General features: G+C 40.2%; 1 protein-coding gene across 3 annotated transcripts in view; it reads left to right on the top strand.

Moving 5' to 3' along the window:
- The first annotated feature begins 2785 nt into the window (after nucleotides 1-2785).
- EXOC4 (exocyst complex component 4) overlaps nucleotides 2786-21496 on the top strand; it is a 743049-nt gene continuing 724338 nt past the window's right edge. For all 3 annotated transcript variants that reach the window (XM_015073047.3, XM_053218064.1, XM_053218063.1), the window contains exon 1: nucleotides 2786-2926. In XM_015073047.3, coding sequence (XP_014928533.2) covers nucleotides 2841-2926 — 86 coding nt within the window. In that variant the 5' untranslated portion in view covers nucleotides 2786-2840. The remainder of the gene's footprint in view (nucleotides 2927-21496) is intronic.

The raw sequence follows: 21496 nt of genomic DNA, 5'->3' as shown, positions 1-21496 counted from the left end.
GCAAGAAATAAATTTCAGTTGTTTATAAGCTACCCAGTCTGTGGCATTTTGTTATAGCAGCTTGAGTAGACTAAGACAGGATCCAACTTCATTCTTTTGCATGTGTATGTCCAGTTTTCCCAGCATTATTTTTGAAGAGACTTTTGTTTTTTCATCAAATAACATTGGCACCCTTGTAGAAAATCAATTGATCATAGATATACGGATTCATTTCTGGACTCTCCATAAAATTCCAGTTATCTATATGTCTATCTTTATCCACATGCCACACTTTTGAATACTATAGCTTGTTAGCAACTTTTGAAATCAGGAAGTCTCAGTTCTCCAAATTTGTTATTAAAAAATTTTTTTTTTACATTTGTTTAATTTTGAGAGAGTGCGAGCTGGAAAGAGGCAGAGAGAGAGAGAGAGAGAGAGAGAAAGAGAGAGAGAGGGAGACACAGAATCCAAAGAGGACTCCAGGTTCTGAGCTGTCAGCACAGAGCCTGACGTGGGGCTCGAACCCACAGACTGTGAGATCATGACCAGAGCTGAAGCTGGACACTCAACTGACTGAGCCACCCAGGCGCCCCCAAATTTGTTATTGTTAAAGATTGCTTTGGCCATTTGGGGCTCCTTGCAATTCTGTATGAATTTTAGGATCAGTGTTTCCAATTTGGCAAAAAAGGCCATTGGAATTTTCATAAGAATTGCATTGAGTTTGTAGATAGCTTTAGGGAATATTGGCATCTTACCTGTATTTTGTTTTAATTAATGGACACAGGATGTCTTTCCATTATTTGATTCTTCTTTACTTCAGCAATATTTTGTAGCTTTCAGTGTAGAAGTCTTTCACTTCCTTGGTTAAATTCATTTTTAAGTATTTTATTCTTTTCAGTGCTGTTACTGGAATTGTTTCGGCAATTTTCTTTTGGATTGTTCATTGCTAGTGTATAAAAACACTGCTGATTTGTCTTAATATTGCATCCTGCAACCTTGCTGAAGTAATTTACTAGGTCTAATCATTTTTTAAAAAAAATTCTTTAGGATTTCCATGTGTAAAATCATAGTATCTGCAAATAGAGATAGTTTCACTTCTTCCTTTCCAATTTTATTCTTTTTCTTGCCTAATTGCTCTGGCTAGGATTTCCAGTAGTTTGTTGAATAGAAGTGGCAAAAGTGGGCATCCTGGTCTTGTGCTTGATCACAGCTGGAAAGCTTTCAGTTTTTCACCATTGTGTATGATGTTAGCTGTGTTTTTTAAATAAATAGTCTTTATCATGCTGAAGAAGTTCCCTTCTATTTCTAGTTTGCTGAGTGTTTCATTGTGAAAAGGGTGTTGGATTTTGTCAAAAACTTTTTCTGCAGCAACTGGGATGATCATGGTTTTCTCCTGGCCTGCATTCTTGGCCAGTAGGGTCAATTACTTTTCTCTATGTATATAAGTTACCTAAGTTTGTAGCCTGCTTTTGTAATCATACCATGAAAATCTCATTTTCATTAAAAACCATTAAAATTATGATTTCCTGAGGCCTATATATATATTTCCCCTGAGTTTGTACGTTATATCCTCATATGGATGTTCTACAACTTACTTAGTACTTCTATATCGTTTCAGTAAAAATAGTTGATGTGTTCTGCTCTACAACTCCAGAACCTCTGAATTTGCTTTCTTTTCAGTTCTGAAGTTCTTTAAATCTTTACTGCTACTAAGCAGATCACCTCCTTCCCTCCTGCTTCATGTTTATTTTTCTTCTTGTTCCTTGATTTATACTTCTCATACATATGCTAATCTTTGTTTTTTGCTTATTTCATCTGCTGAATCAATGACTAAGCCAGTGGAGTCAAATGCAAGAAATAAACAACCAGGGCACCTGGGTGGCTCAGTTTGTTGAGCACTGGATTTCGGCTCAGGTCATGATCTCAGGGTTCGTGAGTTCAAGCCCCATATCAGCTCACTGTTATCCACCTGTCAGTACAGACCTGGCTTCAGATCCTCTGTCCCCTTCTCCCAGCTTGTGCTCTGCCCACAAAAAAAAAAAAAAAAAAAAAAAAAAAAAAAAAAAAAGTATAAAAACTTACCGGCAAAAATAATAAAGTTCAAATATACATTATTACTATCTATATTTTATTTAGCTTGGGAAGAAAAAATCTGCAATTTGGTCAGTTTTGTTTTTTGGTCTTTTTGTCAGTATCCAATTTGTGAGCTCTTGCAGCTACGTTTTTAAAGCATTATCTGCAAATACAGGGATGTTGGAAGATTACTGAACTCACATATAAAACGAATGTAGAAAATTTAGTTTTAGAGAATAAGTATTTATTCTCTAAAGAAAAGCATCTCCGTGTCTTATTTTCTGACTTTATTTATTTTTTAAACCACTTGTGTTTAAATTACAATTTTGCTCATAGACATCCCTTTCCACCACCCCGCCCCAGTAAAATACACGCCCCTACGTACACATTTTGGCATCGTTAGATACATTTGATTAAAAAGCTGATAAAATTCTAAAAACAAGGACACTGAAAAAAAAAAAAAAAAAAAGAATCCCACCAGATCAGAACAGATACAAATCAGACAGGCCTTAGGAGACTTGACCAAGTTACCACTGGTTTAGTTTCCCTGTGTTCCCAGGAACCGCGGAAGAAAACTACAATTCCCAGAATGCTTGGAACGCGTGCGCGGCCTGGAAACTTGCTGCCTCAGTCCCGCCTCCTTATTCCAGTGATTGGACTGTCCCGTTGCGCGTCTCTGAACTTCTCTTTTTCCATTGGTGGACTCCCCAGCGAGGTCAATTACAGAGCCTACGTTCGTTTTGGCCCTTCTAGCTTACCGGCTCTCCCCCTTCCCGCCCGGTACCAAGATGGCGGCAGAAGCAGCTGGTGGGAAATACAGAAGCACTGTCAGCAAAAGCAAAGACCCCTCGGGGCTGCTCATCTCTGTGATCAGGTGAGGGAGGCAGGAGGCAGGGTCAGGGGACAGGGGGCAGCGGGCAGCGGCTCGACCTCCGCTTTGGAAGGGAGAAGGGTTAGGTGGGTTCCACCCTGCCGACCCCTCCCCTTTCCTCCTTGCCTCCCCCAACCCCTCCCAAGGACCCCCACAGTCCCCCCTTTTTCTCTGGGGTTGGGCTAGAGGGAGGAACCCCGCCTCGCTGTCTTTTCTTTAGGGCCAGAGCTTTCCATTAGGGTCCCCGGGCCCTAAAGGCACGCTGTTTGGGGGCTTGGTAGAGAAAGCCAGGTGTTTCATTTATTCATAAAACGTTTATTTATGGATTGCCTTCAGCCGCGCTCACTAGGGAAGGCTTCTTGTTTCCTGGATTTCTGGGTGGAAGGCCCTGAAGTCCGGGGACTACTGTCACGAGTTGCAGATTGTGTTCTCACACTTCGGACACCTCCAACCACCTGTGAATGGCCACAGCTTCAGATACAAGAGCCTGTAATGAGCTGGTAGAAGGGCCGTGGGTTTGAAGGCACACATCCGTTTTCAATTTTTTTCTGCCTTCCTATCCCGGTCTAGTCCTTCAAAACAAAACCAAACAAATTTCGAGTTATCTGCCATTCTCCCAGAATACGTATGGTGGGAGTGGGATTGGTGGGGCTCCTGTTTTAAAAATGTGATCTAGATTAAGGATAGGGGAATCCTTTCAAACACCATTAAGCATGATACAGGGAGTGATTAAAACAACCTGAATAAAATGTATTTAACACGTTTTTACTTTGTTGACCTTTGAATTTAAACTCAGGTATTTTTCATAAAACGCCCCCCCCCCCCCCGCCCCTTCCCCCTCTCCTCTATCCGTCTACCTATGCTAAACTTTTGGTTGAGTTCTAGGAGGGCTCCTGGAATGTTCTGTTGATCTTTTTAAAACCCAGGGTCAGTAGTACCTGGTAGTTCCTAAGGGCTTGAAGGTATGCATAGATTGAATTTTTTTTTTAATTTTTTTTTAACGTTTGTTTATTTTTGAGACAGAGACAGAGCATGAACGGGGGAGGGTCAGAGAGAGAAGGAGACACAGAATTTGAAAGAGGCCCCGGGTTCTGAGCTGTCAGCACAGAGCCCGACGCGGGGCTCGAACTCACAGACTGTGAGATCATGACCTGAGCTGAAGTCGGACGCTCAACCGACTGAGCCACCCAGGTGCCCCATAGATTGAATTTTAAAACAGTCTCCCACTCATGGACTGATAAAGACCCTTCTCATGGGTGTTATTTTGGGGCCTCTAATTTCATATCATGGTATATTGAATCATTATTACTAAGTTTTTTGGTTGATTTTTTTCTTTTTAATTAAGATTTTTTAATTAAGATGATAATTCTCTGTATGGAAATACTTAATAAACCTGGCAGGCCATACAAAGGGAATGCGGGTCTAGTGTGGACCCACATTCTTGCTGTGACAGTATAGATAGTGTAGATGTTTCATGATACTAAAACTCCAACTAGAGTGTTCGTAGTGGCCCATCTTAATCTCCTGTAGAATTATAATGCATGAATTTATTTGGGTTCTTTTTTGAGCTTCTTTTTTCTGCCTTGTAGTCAACATTCATTTAAACTGTGCATTTAATGCTAGTTTGTAGAATGATGCCTGGTCCTTAATACATACTTAGTAAATATATAAATATATGTTAAACAAATGAGGGAATGCCCTGAGTTTTGCGAAGATGAATCAGACATGACGTTATCCTGGAGAGTATAGCTCACTTGAGGGGTAAAATACGGAAGTAAAAACTATGACATAAGAGTGGGAGAGACAGAGACAGGTGAAATATGAGAATCCAAGAGGAGTGGTGAAGTAGAGTGTGGATTAGGGAAGGGAACAGCTGTATATAAATGTACCATTTCAACTCTGTACTTATGATTCTGTAGGCTTTACCATTTCTGCTGTATCAATTTTCTTAAATGCCAATTACATTCACTCTAAATGCCCTACATTTGAAAACATGAAAACCAAACTAAAGTTTATTTTTTTACTGATGCTGGTTCAGAAACACTGCCTTTGGTTGACTGTTCCTTTGCTCTTCAGGGGGACTTTGCCGCTGGATGCTGTGGAATATGATTTTGTGGTTGTTCGTCCATCTTTTCCACCCATCTATATTACCTTCACGTTGTCACCATGATTTAGGGCAATGCATTTTTTGTGCTGACTTCTGTTGTGTGTTAATATTTGTCATTTTTCTTCCTTATCCTTGACCACCTCCGACCACTTGAATAACCCTTTTCAAACATCTGTTGACTAGCATGGTATAACAGAGTGTCCAGACCTAGTATCCTGGGCAAGTTTTTTTTTTTTAAATTTATTTTAGAGAGAGAGCATAAGCTGGGGGGAAGGGACAGAGGGAGGGAGGGCGGGGGGATCATCTTAGGCTCCACGCTCAGCATGGAGCCCAATACTGGGCTCAATCCCATGACCCTGGGATCATGGCCTGAGCCGAAATCAACAGTCGGACACTCACTGACTAGGCCATCCAGGTGCCCCTCTGGGCAAGTTTAGTAAGGATTCGAGCTCATGGTTACATAGGACCTTACTTATGACTGGATATTGTTGGTTCTGGAGTGTTAATGTTTGTATTTCAATATTTCTTTGAGTCATAGGAACATCGTGGGGTTGAAGCGAAAGTGTTGCTAGCTCTCCCTCCTTGTTGTTATGTCCCTGATGTGCTTTTGAACATAACACAGTGGTTTAAATTTCATAAAAACAGTGGCAGTTAATGAGAGGAGGATGGTAGTAACTTCGGTGTTTAGGTGGGGAGTAGCAGGGGAGAGTACTTCAGCAGAGAATAGAGTGGGGAACGTTGTTGGTAAGACAGTAGATCTTAAAAGTTTTCATTACAAGAAATTGTCACTGTGTGCGGTGGATGGATGTTAACTAAGCTTATTGTAATCATTTTGCAGTATACACAATATATTAAGCCGTGTTGTACAGCTTAAAGGACTGCAGTGTAATATGTCAATTACATCTTGCTAAAACAGGAAAAAACGGGAATGTATATTTCTTGTTAGTAAACTCTTTTCTCACTCTGAAGTTGCTGCTTTGTCTGTTCAGTTTGTACTCTTTGTGATACCCTTCTTGCAACATTGTATTTGTGATTAAAAAAATTTTTTTAATGTTTACTTTTGAAGGAGAGAGAGAGAGAGAGAGAGGGAGCACGTGAGCGAGCATGAGCGACCATGAGTGGGGGAGGGGCAGAGAAAGGGAGACAGAAGTTGAAGCAGGTTCCAGGCTCTGAGCTGTCAGCACAGAGCCCAATGTGGGGCTCGACCCCAGGAGTAGTGAGATCATGACCTGAGCTGAAGTTGGATGCTTGACGGACTGAGCCACCCAGGAGCCTCTGTCTTCATGATTCTGAATTTCTCATGTAAAACTTTTGAGGATTGCCTCCTCTTCTCCTTAACTTCTTTTCAGATTCTCTTTCAAATAAATACCAAAGCTTTCTTGAACCCATTTTAGGCTCATGTTTGTAAAGTCTCAGCATCCTTGAAGATCTATCTGATACGTGCCAGTTCTCTTTCATGTTCCCTTGGGCCTATCATTTTATCACCAAAGAAATGATTTGTCAGTGATAGTCCTTTGAAAAATTTGGTTAGTTGGGCTTTATTTCTCTTTTTATGTCACTGAGCAGTTTTTTTTTTTTTTTTGAATAGTGAGTGTTAAAAATTCTCCATCAGTTCTTTTGTTCAGACAGTTATTTGTATTTCTTATTGGGCATTAGCATAACACATATATATTTAATGCTCTCTCTATGAGTTGGAACAGCATAAGGAAACTACAGGTGGGTAAGGGTTCGACCTAAAGATACAGTAGATATGGACATGGGGAATGGCCAAATCTCATCACTGTTTCCTGCTGTGGTGCCAACTAGTTAAATAACTATTTTGCTGGTGTGATCGACCACCACTTTAAAGCATTTGAAAAACAAAATAGCTTCAAGAAGTATAGTGTAGTTGTAATGAAAATGTTACGTTTGGTAGGTGGTTATTTAAGAACCTTGAGACTCGTAAAATGCAATTCTTAGCCTTTTAAAAAAAAGTACTGGGGAAAAAGATTTCAGGTCAATCAGAGGTTTCAAAGGGTGGGCTCCCGGGGTATTGCTGGGTCCTCAGGCTGGGAAGTGGGGCTTTGATGAGGAGACAGACAGTGCTTGGGACTGAGTCTGTCGGAGGCCACTCCTCTAACTGCAGCTTTTGGCTTAAAGTCTTGCCGCTGGCCCTTTGAGATGGAACTAATTGGGTGGACAGAGTCGTGATTACCTGCTGATGTAAATTTGGACAGTTTTACACGTGTGTGTGCACACACAGCATTTGCCTACTTTTTTATTGATTCCTACCCCCTAACCTCTTGTTTGGTGTGATGTCGAAACAGGCAGCCTTTCTAAATGAGAAGTAAGCAGAATGGCATTTTGGAGATGCTATTTTATTTTTGTGAGTTCTTGTCAGATTTTTAATTGGGAAATGTGTCTACCGCTTACTGTTAGGTGATTTGCTTTCCAATTAAATGTTGACTCACTTCTCCTTGCAAGTTGGCCTTTAATAGACCATTTAATTGGGAAGCCAAACTTTGGCTGTGGCTTGAGGTGACCTTACCGGAACTTCAGAGCGGAGCTTTTGTAGACAGACTCTGGCTACAGATGTCAAGGAGGTTTGAAGGCAGTTGAAGGCCCACGGTGTCACCAACTTTCATGTCTTCACAGAAGTTGGGATTTCAAAAACTTGGGAAATCCTTTATTGTAGACACCTGTTAAATTCCCTTCCTCCTCAGAGAGTGTTTTTGGTCAGCCCCGTACGTAATTCAAAGCCCGCTTTGTTGAAGGGGTCCGGGCTCTGATCAGAGCTTTGAACAAACAGCTTTGAGGTCCATGGCACAGTCTGTGGCAGAGGGGAACGTGGTCACTGTGTTCAGAGAGGAGGCCTGGAAGTTGTGCTAAGTGGTTAGCGCTGTTTGCGGTGGCCCCTCCTCTCTTCATCTGAGCCAGGCTCATTGTGGTTTTTAGGGTTCCCCGCTCTCTCTGCATCCTGGGGCGTCTTGGCCCTAGCAATGTGGTACCATTTAAACATCACTGCTAGGCTCTCTCGAGACTAAACGCTTTTTTCTCGAAGTCCTGCCACATCCAACAGCATATGTGGATATAAAGGCAAAATAATCCCCCTCCCCCCCGCTTATTTTTTTCTGTGAAACATGAAGAATTAATATCTTGGGAACCCATGTCTTAGTTTCCAACCTCGTGTGTCGTTTTTAACACGGGGATTTCCTGAAGGCCTTGAGGCAGAGAGGGGTATGTAATGTTGGTTTTTTTCCAAGCCACTACTTAGAGTAGATAGGTGCGGTCAGTTTTTGGTGGGAGTTGAGGTGTAGTTAGTAGAGCGAGAGAGAGGGAGAGAGAGAGAGAGGAGAGGGAGAGGGAGAGCGAGATCTGGTGAGAAACTTGATTGTAATGTTTGCCAGATAGCAACCGGGATAGGATGTTAGTTTTCTGTCAGAAATCTCCTTCCCAGTTTGGTGTGAATGTAACCAAAAACCTTCTGTAGCTGAATTAAGATGGCAATTATTGATAATTTGGGAGTCAGCCAAAGAAGCTAGATTTCAGTATATGTACTCTTACGTGTACATATGAAATATATATAAGCAGACGTAAAACACAAAATATTTATTAGGTTAAGGACAGAAAGTTTATAAACGAGCAAATTGAAAAGCCTATGATCACTTTGTCTAGGTAACCCCTTTTGCCATTAACAAATTGTATGATTTTCTGAAATCACAGGCATAAGACTTTTCTCCCTGTTCATCTCTTCCCTGAAATATCTGTTAAGTGTCGTTTGGTTCTTTGAGGAAAATAGAAACTATTTAAGTATGTGTGAATGTATGATCTTTAAACAAGAATGTATATTCTTTAATATTTTTTCTTTTTTTTTAATGTTTATTTATTTTGAGAGAGAGCGAGCGACGGAGCACGAGTGGGGGAGGGGCAGAGAGAAGGGGAGAGAGAGGATTCTAAGGAGGCTTCGAGACAGCGTAGAGCCCGATGCAAGGCTTGATCTCATGAACCGTGAGAGCATGACCTGAGCCGAAACCAAGAGTTGGATGCTTACCCGACTGAGCCACCCAGGCGCCCCATTTTTTAATATTTAATATGTTAATATATACTATTATTTATGAAATTATATGCACTTAAAGGAATATTCATGAAAATTATGTATTACATATTCTTTAAACAATTGGGGTCATACTATGTATATTTTTGAACCTTTGTTCGTTGGCTTATTTTTCTCTATTTTGGAGATCTCTTCTAGCAGCACGTATTGATCTATTCAATCTTTTCAGGGGCGATGTCGCGTTCTGTCATATGGCACCCCATAATCTATTTAATTGGTGGCCTCTTTCCCACCCCTTTTGTAACACTTAAGTTTTTTTTTTTTCCCCCTTTTCGTCTTCTGTTAAAAATGCATTGCAGTGAGCATTCACGTACCTCTGAGAGCCATATCCATGGTGTAAAATCATGGCAGTAGCAGAGGAATTGCTACATCTGAGTATATGCACATTTTGTATTTTGACAGAGTCAAAATGTCCTCTGGGAAGATGGTAATTTACACCCCCACAAGTGGTGTGGTAGTGTACCTGTTTTCTCTGGCCCTGGCCAGGAACTGGATGTTTTTGATGACTGTCTTTCTTTATTAACTCTGTTATGAGTAAGAGGGTAGTATTTGTCTCACTGTCACGTAGTTGCATGTCGTAGTTGGATGCATGTGAGTATACATGTTTTGCAAATATTTTTTCCCGATCTTGTGTTTTCATTCTCTTGACATAGTCTTTCCCAGAGCAGAAGTTTGTAATTTTCACGAAGTCCAGCTCATCAGTGATTTCCGTCGTGGGTCATGTCTTTGGTGTTGTATCTAAAAAGTCTGTGCCGGGTCGCCTGGATGGCTCAGTTGGTTACGTGTTTGACTTGGCTTCAGCTCAGGTCATGATCTCACGATTTGTGAGATCGAGCCCAGCTTTGGGCTTCGTGTTGACACTGTGGAGCCTGTTTGGGATTCTCTCTTTCCCTCTCTTTGCCTCTGCCCTGTGTGCATGTACGTGTGCTCTCTCAAATAAACTATAAGAAGTCTATGCCATACCCCAAATCGTCTAAGTTTTCTCCAATATTAACTTCTAGGGGCTTTATATTTTGTCTTATATTTGGGACTGTTATCTGGTATGAGTTAAGTTTTGTGAAGGCTGTAAAATCTGTGTCTAGATCTTTTTTTTTTTTTTTTTTGCACGTGGATGTCCAGCACCATTTGTTGGAAAGATGATGTTTTTTATCCATTGTTGGACACATGTGGGATCGTGAACAACATTCCATGCCTTTTGTTCTCTTCTTGTGCACACTTGTCATTGTAGCTTTCCTCATTTTCCTTTATAAAAATTGCATCACAAAAGGTGGTAAAAAAAAAAAGTCATAAAAAAAAATCCAACAATCTTCTTCCCAAATAATACCTGTTTTCTTTTTAAAGTTTGTTTGTGGATTCTGTTTAGGTACATACAGAGATTTAATACTTGTAATTATAACAAACTTAATTTTTTTTTAGCATAACAAATTTTTTTTGTATTGCTGTGTAGTCCTTGTAATTATACATTAAAATTTTTTTTAAATGTCTATTTATTTTTGAAAGAGACAGAGTGTGAGCACAGACAGAGAGAGAGGGAGACAGAATCTGAAGCAGGCTCCAGGCTCTGAGCTGTCAGCTCAGAGCCCCACGCAGGGCTCGAACCCACGAACAGCAAGAGCATGACCTGAACCGAAGTGGGATGCTCAACCGACTGAGCCACCCAGGCACCCCTGTAATTATACATTTCCTAAGTGGGGAAATCAAAAAATATGGAAAATTACAGAGAAGAAAAATATAAACTCATTCTCTTTACCCAGCATTAAAAATTAAGAAATTTGCTTCCAGTGTTTAAAAATTGTTATAAAAATAATACACATTCATATAAAGAGTTCAAACACTGGAAATGCAGCAAGACGGAAGATGAAAATTATTCCAAACTTTATCCTTTGTAAATTACTAACCATCATTGATATTAGCTATACCTAATTGTAGACATTTCTCTGTCTCTGTGTGGGTATGAAATGTTGGGTGTATAGATAGAAATAATTTTTTAAATAAACATAGGATCTTTATATGCTGACTTGTATGCTCACTTTGTCTCACTTTTTGAGGTATATATACATATAGTAAAGTGTATACATATTAAGTATATGTCTTGATGAATTTTAACTTGTGTAACCACTACCCACATCAAGGTAGAGGTGAACATTTCCAGTATCCCTGTCCATTTCTTTCCACTTCATATTTTGTGTGAGAGTATCCTGTTATTCCAGCACCATTTGTTAAAAAGATTATGCTTTCTTCACTGAATTTCTTTGCACCTCTGTCAAAAATCATTTGACCAGTGCGGGTCTCTTTCTTGATTATCTAGTCTGTTCCATTCATCTGTTTATCTTGATAACATTATTACACAACAGCCACACAGTCTTTTTTTTTTTTTTTTTTTTTTTGAGAGAGAGTGCGAGCAGGGGAGAGGGGCAGAGAGAGACAGAGAGAGAGAGAGGGAGAGGGAGAGAGAGGGAAAGAGAATCTTAAGCAGGCTTCATATTCAGTGCAGAGTCCTGAATGGGGTTTGATCCCATGAACTCTGGGAACATGACCTGAGCTAAAATCAAGAGTCGGCGGATAACAAAGTGAGTCACCCAGGTGTCCCTACAAAGTCTTGATTGTTGCTTTTATAAGTCTTGTAGACAGTATATGTTCTCCAACTGTATTGTATTTCTTAAAAGTTTTTTTCACTATTCTAGGTCCATTTCTGTATCAATTTTATTTTTTATTTTTTTCCATATTAATCTTTGAATTAGCTAGTCAATTTCTACCATAAAACATGCTGGGATTTTGGCTGGGATTGCATTGAATGTACAGATTAATGTGGGAGAATTGACAGCTGTGAGTTGTCTTATCCCTGAACAGGTATAGCTCTTTATTTAATTAATTTCAGCAGTTTTTAAATGGATTTCAGTGTGTAAGTGTTAACACGTATTGTTGGTCAGATTTATCTTACAGGCCACTTCAGTGTTTTCACACCCAGTCTTTTTTTCTTGTTTTTTTTTTTTTGTTTGTTTGTGTTTTTGTTTTTTTTTTTAGTATCGTTTCCATTATTGTGTCTTCAAGTTCATCTTTTCTACAATTCCCAATCTGTTGTTAATCCTATGTGATGTAATTTTTATTAGATTGTAGTTAGGGGCTCTAGAAGTTTGATTTGGGTTTTTTAAGGAAAAATCATTAATAGCTTTCCTTACATGTTCAGTCTTTCCTATAGCTTCTTGAACTATGGAAACAGGTATAATGGTTTTAATGCTCTTTACTAATTTTGTCATCTGTGTCATTTTTGGGTTAGTTTCAGTTGATTATCTGCCCCCCCCCCCCCCGTTTTACATTCTTCTATACCTTTTGGATACTATATACTGTGATTTTTACCTTTTTGGGTACTGGTAGTGGATGTCTTTGTTTTCCTGTAAATATTCCCGAGTTTTGTTCTGGGATGTGGTTAGGTTGCTTGGAAACTGTGGTCCTTTCAGGTCTTATTTTAAGTTTTGCTCATTGGGAGCAGAGCAGCATTTGGTTTAGCGCCACTTTTGTCTCACTTCTGTTGCAAAATCCTTTTGAATACTCCACCCAGTGCTCTGTGAATCATGAGATTTTTCACCCTGGCTGTGTGTGATTTCAGATACTGTGTCCACTAATCCTTACCGGTGGTTCTATTCCTGGCCTTGGGTTATTTCCTTGCGTGCATGTGCTGATGATGGTCGGCGGGAGCTTCAAGGGAGCCCTTCTCCAGATGTCCAGAGTGCCCTGTGCAGTTCTCTCTCCTCTGTCACCAGCCCTGCAAACTCTTAACTGCCTTCATGTTTAAGGTTTCAAAATGGGGTTTTTTTGCTTGTTGTTGTTACTTTCAGATGCTAGGGTAAATTTAGTGCCTGTCATTTCATCTCGGCCAGAAGTGGAAGTCCATCAGGGCTTACTATTTTGAAAAATATCTCTAAAGTTTGATTTTTCATCCGTCCGATCTCATCAGCTGCATAGGCCCAGAGAGGAAGAATAAGGTAATCAGATGTGCTGTCTGAAGGTATGGCAGGAGAGTGAGGTACGTGTCTCAGCCCTGATGGCCTGATTTTTGCAGTATTTTGCAGAGCGTTTAATTAAGCAGCTACAAAGTTTCACTTCATATAATATTTTTTCCAGGAACTTTGCCTCCAGAACTCCTAGAAATGCTTTAGAACTATTTTGCATCTGTTTATGTATTTGTTTTTGAGGGTATAGTTTTTTTTGTTTCGTTCAATGCCTGTGATAGTATTGTTCGTCGCAGCCTGAGCTCTCATAGAGCTGGTAACCGGTTTTCTTTGGGTGGCACAGCGTTTAGATTATTTTTGTTGGTGGTGGTTTTGTTTTGCTTTTTGTTTTTGCTTGCATTTGGAAGTTTGCAATCTGTGCTCGCGTTTTTCAGTTTGCAGTGGTGGGGGCTGTTCTCTATCATCTTCTACTCTGCTCCTTACATTGTTAACTGCTTTTCAAGCCATGAAATGAGTTCTGCTCTTTTCAGTAGCCAGTCCTTTATGTGTTGGGAATTTGCCTCGAAAAACACGGGAACTACCATTTAACAGGGAGGTTCTTGTGACTATTTGACATGGTAGGCAAACTTAATGTTTTAAGTTCCTTAGGAGAACCTTTCCTGACGTTTATTGTTTTAAAAGTTTTTATATAGCCCTTGCAAAAATAAAGTGGCACATAGTTCAAAAACGTGTTTTTCCATTCAAAATTTGGTGCCTATCATTGTGCTAAATATTATGGGAGACATCATTTTTATACTCAAGTATATCACTTGCATGTTTTTAAAAATTCAGAATCTCAAAAAAAAAAAAAGTGCAGACTCGGTCACCACCTACCCACCTTGGCAGAACCTCCATCTTAAGATTAGCAGGTGTTTTGAATGCAAATTGGGTAGCCTTTAGGATGTAATTTAGTTGGGGGAAATAAGGTAGACCAATTAGCATTAACTTTTTAAAGCGGAGACGATGGTATCTTGGCTATGTTTACAAAAATATTCCTAATTTAAGTAAAAGAACAATTGAACATGGAAAAAGACAGACAAAAGAAACACAGCCTTCTAACTGCCAGAGAGGAGGTGAGTGGGAGGATGGGTGAAGTAGGTGAAGGGGATTAAGAGTACATTTATTGTTATGAGCACGGAGTGATGGATAGACTTGTTGAATCGCTGTATGTACATCTGAAACCAATATAACACTATATAAATTACACTGGAATTAAGACTCTTTTCTTTTAATTTTGAGAGATACATACTGAATATATACCAGTAAAAATATCATGTCTAGTATTTGCTTCAAAATCATGGGGGTTGAGGGTCGAAGTTAGGGGATAACAAGATTGGGATGTGTTCACAGTTATTGAAGCTGGGTTATTTGAGGAGTCTCTTGGTTTTTGTACGTGTTTGAAAATTTCATGAAAATGTGTGGGTGTGTTTATATGTGGGTCCTGGGGAGAGGGAGGGAAGGGCATTACAAGGGTCTGTGGACAAATCTAAGAGATACTACATACTCTTCACGTCTCGTCCACCCAGCTTCTGCTCTCCCTTCCTCGCGCATGGACGCGTTAAAGTCTCTCGGATGTCTGTAGTTAAGAAACCTGCTTCAATTGGGGTAATCCGGAATTTCCAAGATAACCTAGTGCCACGCAACACCTACTTTTGTCTTCTAAAATGTGATTTCTGAGGAACTCGCCAGAACCTCCACGTTAGGGAAGTAGCCTACGCCTTCAAAATGACCAAATGCCGTAATGTGTGGTAGTCACAGGAGCCTTCCATGGGGGATGAAAAATAAGATCCCTGTGGAGAAGGCTGTAGGGAGCATGTGGAGCTTCAAGCTCAAGTGGGAAAAGAGATAGTGCTGGTTAAGTGAGGGTAGGGGGTGGATTTCAAAAGGACTCTGTCAATCCTGGATTCGGTTTTATGCTTTAGTGAGGCTGATTTTACTTAATTTTAGATAATGCCCTTCTCTGTTGGTTATAAGATTTAGAGCTTTTGGCCCCCAGAAGTATTTTGTATAACCAAGTTAATTGAAATATTGAAAAACCGCATGTGTTGGGTGTAGTAATTGGCCCTAAGTGCTGTCTGAAGCAAGACACCAGTGAATTTTCAATTGACTTTAAAGCAGAAATTGTTTGCTGTCACTTGATATTAAATGAATCTTAGTAGCGAATTAAGGGATGTTGTTTTTATGCATCCAAAAAGTTTTTCAGAAGACTTGTCATCATGAATTGCTATCAGTTGGGATGGGATTATCTTGTATTTTGTGGGATCTAATAAGACATAATTAAGAAACAAGCCGTCACAGTGTATAATTGAATATAATAAAATCGGATTAAAAAGTGTAATGTAGATTCGGTTATGCTTTGAGTGAAGCCACATCTTATGTGATTATATAGTGATACACATCTCAAATATTTAATGTGTGATTTTTTTCCATGCAAACTCAGAATTATGAGGGTCTCTCTCCCTTTTTTTATAATTCATTGGACCATTTATAGACGATTCATCATATACAAAGTGCTCTGCATAGTAGAATAGGCTTTGAAGACCACTTCTCAAGTTGTTTTATATTCTTGATCTCTTTTCCTCTTCTTTAGTTTGGAGTTACACTCTACTCTTATGTAGAACTGGCTTTAGTTCCCCTGCTGACATGTTACTGTCAGGCATTTCTTAGGTTGGTTGTTTCATGCTTTAAAGGAAAAGAAAATCTGACTCTCAGACTTTGAAATAAGGGCTAAGTAGATCATCTAATAGTGTAACCTAAATGTTTTTGTTTAAAAGCAGTTTGGGAAAGAAAATAGGATGCATGTTTTCAAGAATCATGTCTGTTCTAGGGTTTTTTTTTTCTGTCTTGAGATCAATAACCAAAAGGAATATTCTAGAAAGCTCAGTAAGCTAATGGGTTTTTTTTTTTTTTTCCTGTTTGGAGTGAGGGTCCAAAACTAGTTAATCCTTGTGTTTTGGGGTTTAAAAATACTTACTTTTTGCCTTATGACAATGTGTTATTCTATTTTGTAAATAAAGAGGACCCCTTGTCTGGTGCTCTTTCCATTATGTGATTAAAAAAAATTCATTAGGATTGCCCTGACAAGAGTGAAGGTGGTACAGGTTGAGGGGTTCAGGTGCCTGATGAGGAAAAAGTACAAGGGCTCAGAGACTGCTAGCTTCTCTAAGAGGCCTTATTTCCCAGGAAGGGTATCACTGAGTTTTGATTCCTGCTGTAGATTGTGCTTTGAACAGCTGTAGTTTCCTGATAAGTAAGTGATTTTTGGATATGTGGGACCTTACTTGTGATTAGTTTTTCTGAGTTGTTTGAAAGGATTTACATCAGTTGTTTTTATTATTCCTGGAGGAGAGGTCACTGGATACCAACAAGGAATGCCCTTAGTAAATACTTAAGCATATTAACTGTTTTCAGATAGCATGACTTAATACTAATTGTTCTGCAGGGGTCACCAGAATTCAGGTGTATTACGCTAAATATTTCTTCTAGCAGGTTAGTTATCTGAGGCTGTATTAGGCAGTTAATTCTTGAGGATTTGTGGAGAATCCGTGTTGCTGTGGCTAAGGGGTATGACCGATAACATCTGCCTTGAGATTTTAGCGAACCAAAATAATACTGCCTGTGTTTTGCAGGGTGGTGTATAAGTCTGCTCGAGCTGCCATAACAAAACACAGACTGAGTGGCCTAAACAGAAATTTATTTTCTCAGAGTTTTGGAGGCTAGAAGTCCAAGATCAAGGTACCAGTCAGGGTTGGTTACCTCATTAAAGCCCCATCCAAATGACCTCCCTTACACACCCTAATCTCCAAAGAGTCACATTGGGGATTAGTGCTTCAACATAAATTTGGTAGTGGTCGGGGGTATGTCTCAATTCAGTCTATAACAGCTTGTACTCTGGGGACTCTTATTACTTTGTTAAAATACCCTAAAAGGCTTCCAGAGTGGTAGCCTGTTATCACCTATAGGTGGTCTTGAGTCTAGAGTCCTGGGCAGGCCACTAATTTTTCCTGACTGGTCGTCAACCTTTCTACTTGCTTTTCTGGCTTATAATATTTAACAGTCCCCTACTAACCCTTTAATACAAATACTTGTACTGTTGATGCTCTTCAAAGAACTGCTCTCTGGTCAGCTTGAACTATCAAAGGGCTTTCTGAGAGGAGGAAATTAATGAAACATGGTTTGATTCATTTCATCCTGTAAATTCCCCCAATTCTATCCTTAGATTAAAAAGGATCATTGGAAATCTTCATGTTAGGATTATGTTCAGAGTCACAATCTCTAGGTCTGAGTTGTGTTTTAATGTTCTGTTCTTGAAGGGATTTAGAAGAACTGACCATATAAAATTTGTATTTACAAGGTGGTTGAAGACATTGTTCACTGTATTGTATATTGTATTCCTTGTTGTTGTTGTTGTTTTAAGTTTTTATCTATTTATTTTGAGAGAGAGAAAGAACAGAGAGAGGGAGAGAGAGATTACCAAGCAGGCTTTGCACTGTCAGCGCAGAGCCTGACATGGGGGTTGATCTCATGAGCCGTGAGATCATGACCTGAGCTGATAGCAAGAGTCAGACGCTTAACTGACTGATCCACCCAGGCGCCCCTCTTCCTTGTTTTAAGTGAAAGATTTCTTTTAGAATTTAGGACTAGCTTAAAGTGTGCTTCCTCAGCAAAGGAACTGGAATCTATACTTTTGATAATGAGAATTATTTAGCTACATTTCACTTTTTGCACGGCTAGGAACCTCACAGATTGAGGGCTGATTTCATATCAGCTGTGTTTGTTTGGGTATGACCTGCATACCTGTGTTCTACATTCATGTGGCATTGTTTTGTCCTGTATCTCCTTAACTAGTTCTGTTTTCTCATTGATATTTTCTATATTCTTGTACAAATGATCTCCAGTCCTTTTTGGAAGAGGTTGGAGAGAAGTAGAATGAAACTTGAAATATTGTTGAATATTCGCCATTCAGTATTCACTAATAAATACTGGTTGAGGGGTGCCTGGGTGGCTCATTCGGTTAAGCATCTGACTTTTGGTTCTGGCTCAGGTCATGATCTCACGGTTTGTGAGATTGAGCCTGCATCAGGCTCTGTGCTGGGCATGGAACCTGCTTAAGATTTTCTCTCTCTCTCTGCCCCTCCATGTATGTGCATGCACAAGCTCGCTCTCTTTCTCTCTCTCTCAAAAAAAAAAAAAAAAAAAAAAAAGAATACTAGTTGAAAGCTATCATTGTTTTTTAAAGTTTTTATTTTTTTAGTTATCTCTCCACCCAACATGGGGCTCGAATTCATGACCCTGAGGTCAAGAGTCACACGCTCTTCAGTCGACTGAACCAGCCAGGCACCCCAAAAGCTGTCATTCTTTGTTTGGGTGCTAATCCCCAGGTGGCATCAAAGAACACTTGTAGAGTACAAGTCCACAAAGGTGTCCCTTTTCTGGCTCCCGGCTTCCTACCTGATCTCATGTCTATCACTGTCCCCTTCCTTGCTTCTCTGAGGCCACACGGACTTGCCTGCCATTCCTTCTTCCTTGAACAGGCCAAACAATCCCCTGTGCATCTTGAGAGTCTGTGCATCTTCCCTTCTCTCTGGAATCCGCTTCCCCAGATAGTGTCCCCTCTCTTTCCCTCATTTCTAGAAAGCTCTGGTCAAATGCCATCTTTGTCTGAGAGGTTCTCTGGCCTCCTGTGTAATACAGTTCCACTCCTCCTATCGTCCCTCTTTTTTCCATAGCTGCTTCTTCCCGGGCTGCCGTGTATTCTGTATTTCTCTTGTATCACCTGCTTCTCCCATGAGAATGTAAGTTTCCTGAGGGAGGGATTGGCTTTATTCACCTGCCAAGTAGTAGGTGTTTAATCACTATTAGTTGAATGACTAAATGAACTAAATAGGGTCGCTGTAACTATTATTCGTCCTTTCCTAGAGATTTCTGAGCAGGCATTTCTTTGCGCGAGATAATTTAGTAGCAATTGTTTCTTCCGGCAAGGAACTGCCCTCCCTGACCCCTTCAGATCCTGTATCTTGCTACTGCTCATTATTTAGCTTTTCCTAAGCACTTTTAATGTGCCACGCACCAGAAGAATATAAAGAAAAGGTCTGACCTCAGTTTGTGAATAAATATCTTCAGGAACTTTCGAATGGGGGGAGGCTTTGGGCTAACAGTGTTGTGATTCACAGATGATGTATTTGGTTCCTAATAATGTATCAGCCCACACGTCAATGGCACTTTTTATTTCACCAAGCACATTCATGGACTTTGCCAATCACAACCACCTGGTGAGGCAGGTACACTTACTATCTTGTCTGTCTGACAAGGGAAGAAACCCACAGAAGTTGACTTGCCCAAGTTCAAAGAGCTTGAAAGTTATAAATGCCTCATGGTTGACATATATGAAGGGAAGAGGAAAACCTTCTGGTACATTCCAAATGGTAGTATTTTTGGTTTGTGGTTCTTTGTTGCATCCTCTCATTTGTCTTTGATTGAAGGTTATTGTTTCTCTTGAGTGATGGGTTACCTTTGGGTGACTAACCTTATTTTTATAGGTGTGCTTTTTCTGTTACTTGATCTCACTTTTGTCTTTTTTTAAGAGTAATAGCAACTTTTGTGTGCTTTTCCCATGTCTGGACTCCATTACTCTATTAAGTCCGAAGTGAAGGCAAAATTGCTCCGTAGAAGGAGTCCATGATGGTGACTAGTTATTTTCCTTTCAAAACACTTGACTGACTACATGGAAACACAGAAGCTGGTATAAAAAGAGGAAACTGACAAATTCAGTTTTAGATCTGCAGGTTTTTAGCTTGGGTTTAACGCTCATGCGTCTGGCTTGCTTAGAGCCGATGGTTATGAATTCACTAGAATCATGTAGTATGTGTCCCTACTAAGTGCTGTAAACAGTAACTTAACATGTGTGCTATGGTCTTTTGAGCCCATTAGGTAAATAAATTCCTTCCTAGGGATTAATTAGTCATGGTTAGAGATGCAATTCATCATGCAAAATGCCAGAGCTGTCTTAGTGAAAAATTCTTGGTGATCCAGAAATGTCTCTCTGTCTGGCCTAACTAGAATTTAGCGTAGGCTTTTGTGTTCCTCCGTGAACTTGGCAAGTTTGTAAATCATAATGGTTTTGAGATAAGAGTGGGGAAAAAAAAATCTAAAGAGCGATTCGCTAACGTGAATGCATCTTGGGGTGGCAACTTCAAATCGTTTCCTCTCTGCTTATGTCTTTAAGCTCATACTTCTTGTTCATACTCAAGACTGTTAGAGCTCTTAGCAGCTTTTTTAGTACTGTCCGCATCTCTACTCATCCACTCGTTTCTTCACATGTGAGCTGTAGCTTGATTAGGAGCTGAAAGCACAAGAAGTAGGAGTTCATAACGTGCACAGTGGAAAAGGCATGGGCTTTGAAGTCGTGTATAAGCTTGAAGTCCGGGTCTGATGTTAGCTGTGGGTGTGGGAACAAGTTACTGTACCTCTCTGTTCCTCTGATTCCTTATCTGTAGAAAGGGTGGTGATAACCATCTCACCAGACTGTTTTGAGTATTGTCTTAGATTATGTGTGCAAAATAACCACCGCAATCCCTGGCACGTAACAGACACTAAATAATATCCTGTGTTCACTTTCACCTGCCCTTTCCCGAGTGTATGACACAAGGATGCATGTACATTTTTGTGGTTCGTTTGAAAATTTCCCAAGTAGATGAGTGAGAGCTGGCTTGTCAGCATTTATTGTCAGTGGGATCTTGGATAATTTTTGGACTCAATATTTACAAAAATGCAGGTACTTTTAGGCCTGGTCATTTAGAAATATAGTACCCATGTTAGCGGATATAGAAGCCTTTTACTGGGGCACCCAGGTGGCTCAGTCAGTTAAGTGTCCGACTCAGGGCTGATTTTGGCTCAGGTCATGAGCTCATGGTTCGTGAGTTCGAGCCCCGCCTCGGGCTCTCCGCTGACAGCGCAGAGCCTGCTTGGGATTCTCTCTCTCTCTCTCTCTCTCTCTCTCTCTCTCTCTCCCTCTCTCTGCCCCTCCCCCACACTCATGCTTTTTGTCTCTCTCCAAATAAATAAAACTTAAAAAACAACCAAACACCTCTTCCTGTTTGGATTGGTCACAGCATATTAGGAATGTTGTGTTCGGTTCTAGCACCACGTCTTGAGAGGCAGGACAGGGAAGCTTTTAAGGGCCAGACCGCTCAGGCTTGCGGACTGGCTCTGCTACTTAAAAGTTCTGTGCCTCCGACGCACAACTCTGTTTCCTGTCTGTAAAAAGAGGGGTAATAATGGCACCTACCTCCTAGGGTTGTTGTCAGGAATAAATGAGTTCCTATGTGGAAACCACTTAGGTTAATGCTGAGCGTACAGTGAGCTCTATGTGAATGTTTGCTGTG

The sequence above is a fragment of the Acinonyx jubatus genome, chromosome A2 (assembly GCF_027475565.1).
Source record: "Acinonyx jubatus isolate Ajub_Pintada_27869175 chromosome A2, VMU_Ajub_asm_v1.0, whole genome shotgun sequence".
NCBI lineage: Eukaryota > Metazoa > Chordata > Mammalia > Carnivora > Felidae > Acinonyx > Acinonyx jubatus.
The sequence above is the reverse complement of the archived record's forward strand: the minus strand, read 5'-3'. Positions and strand labels throughout refer to the sequence as shown.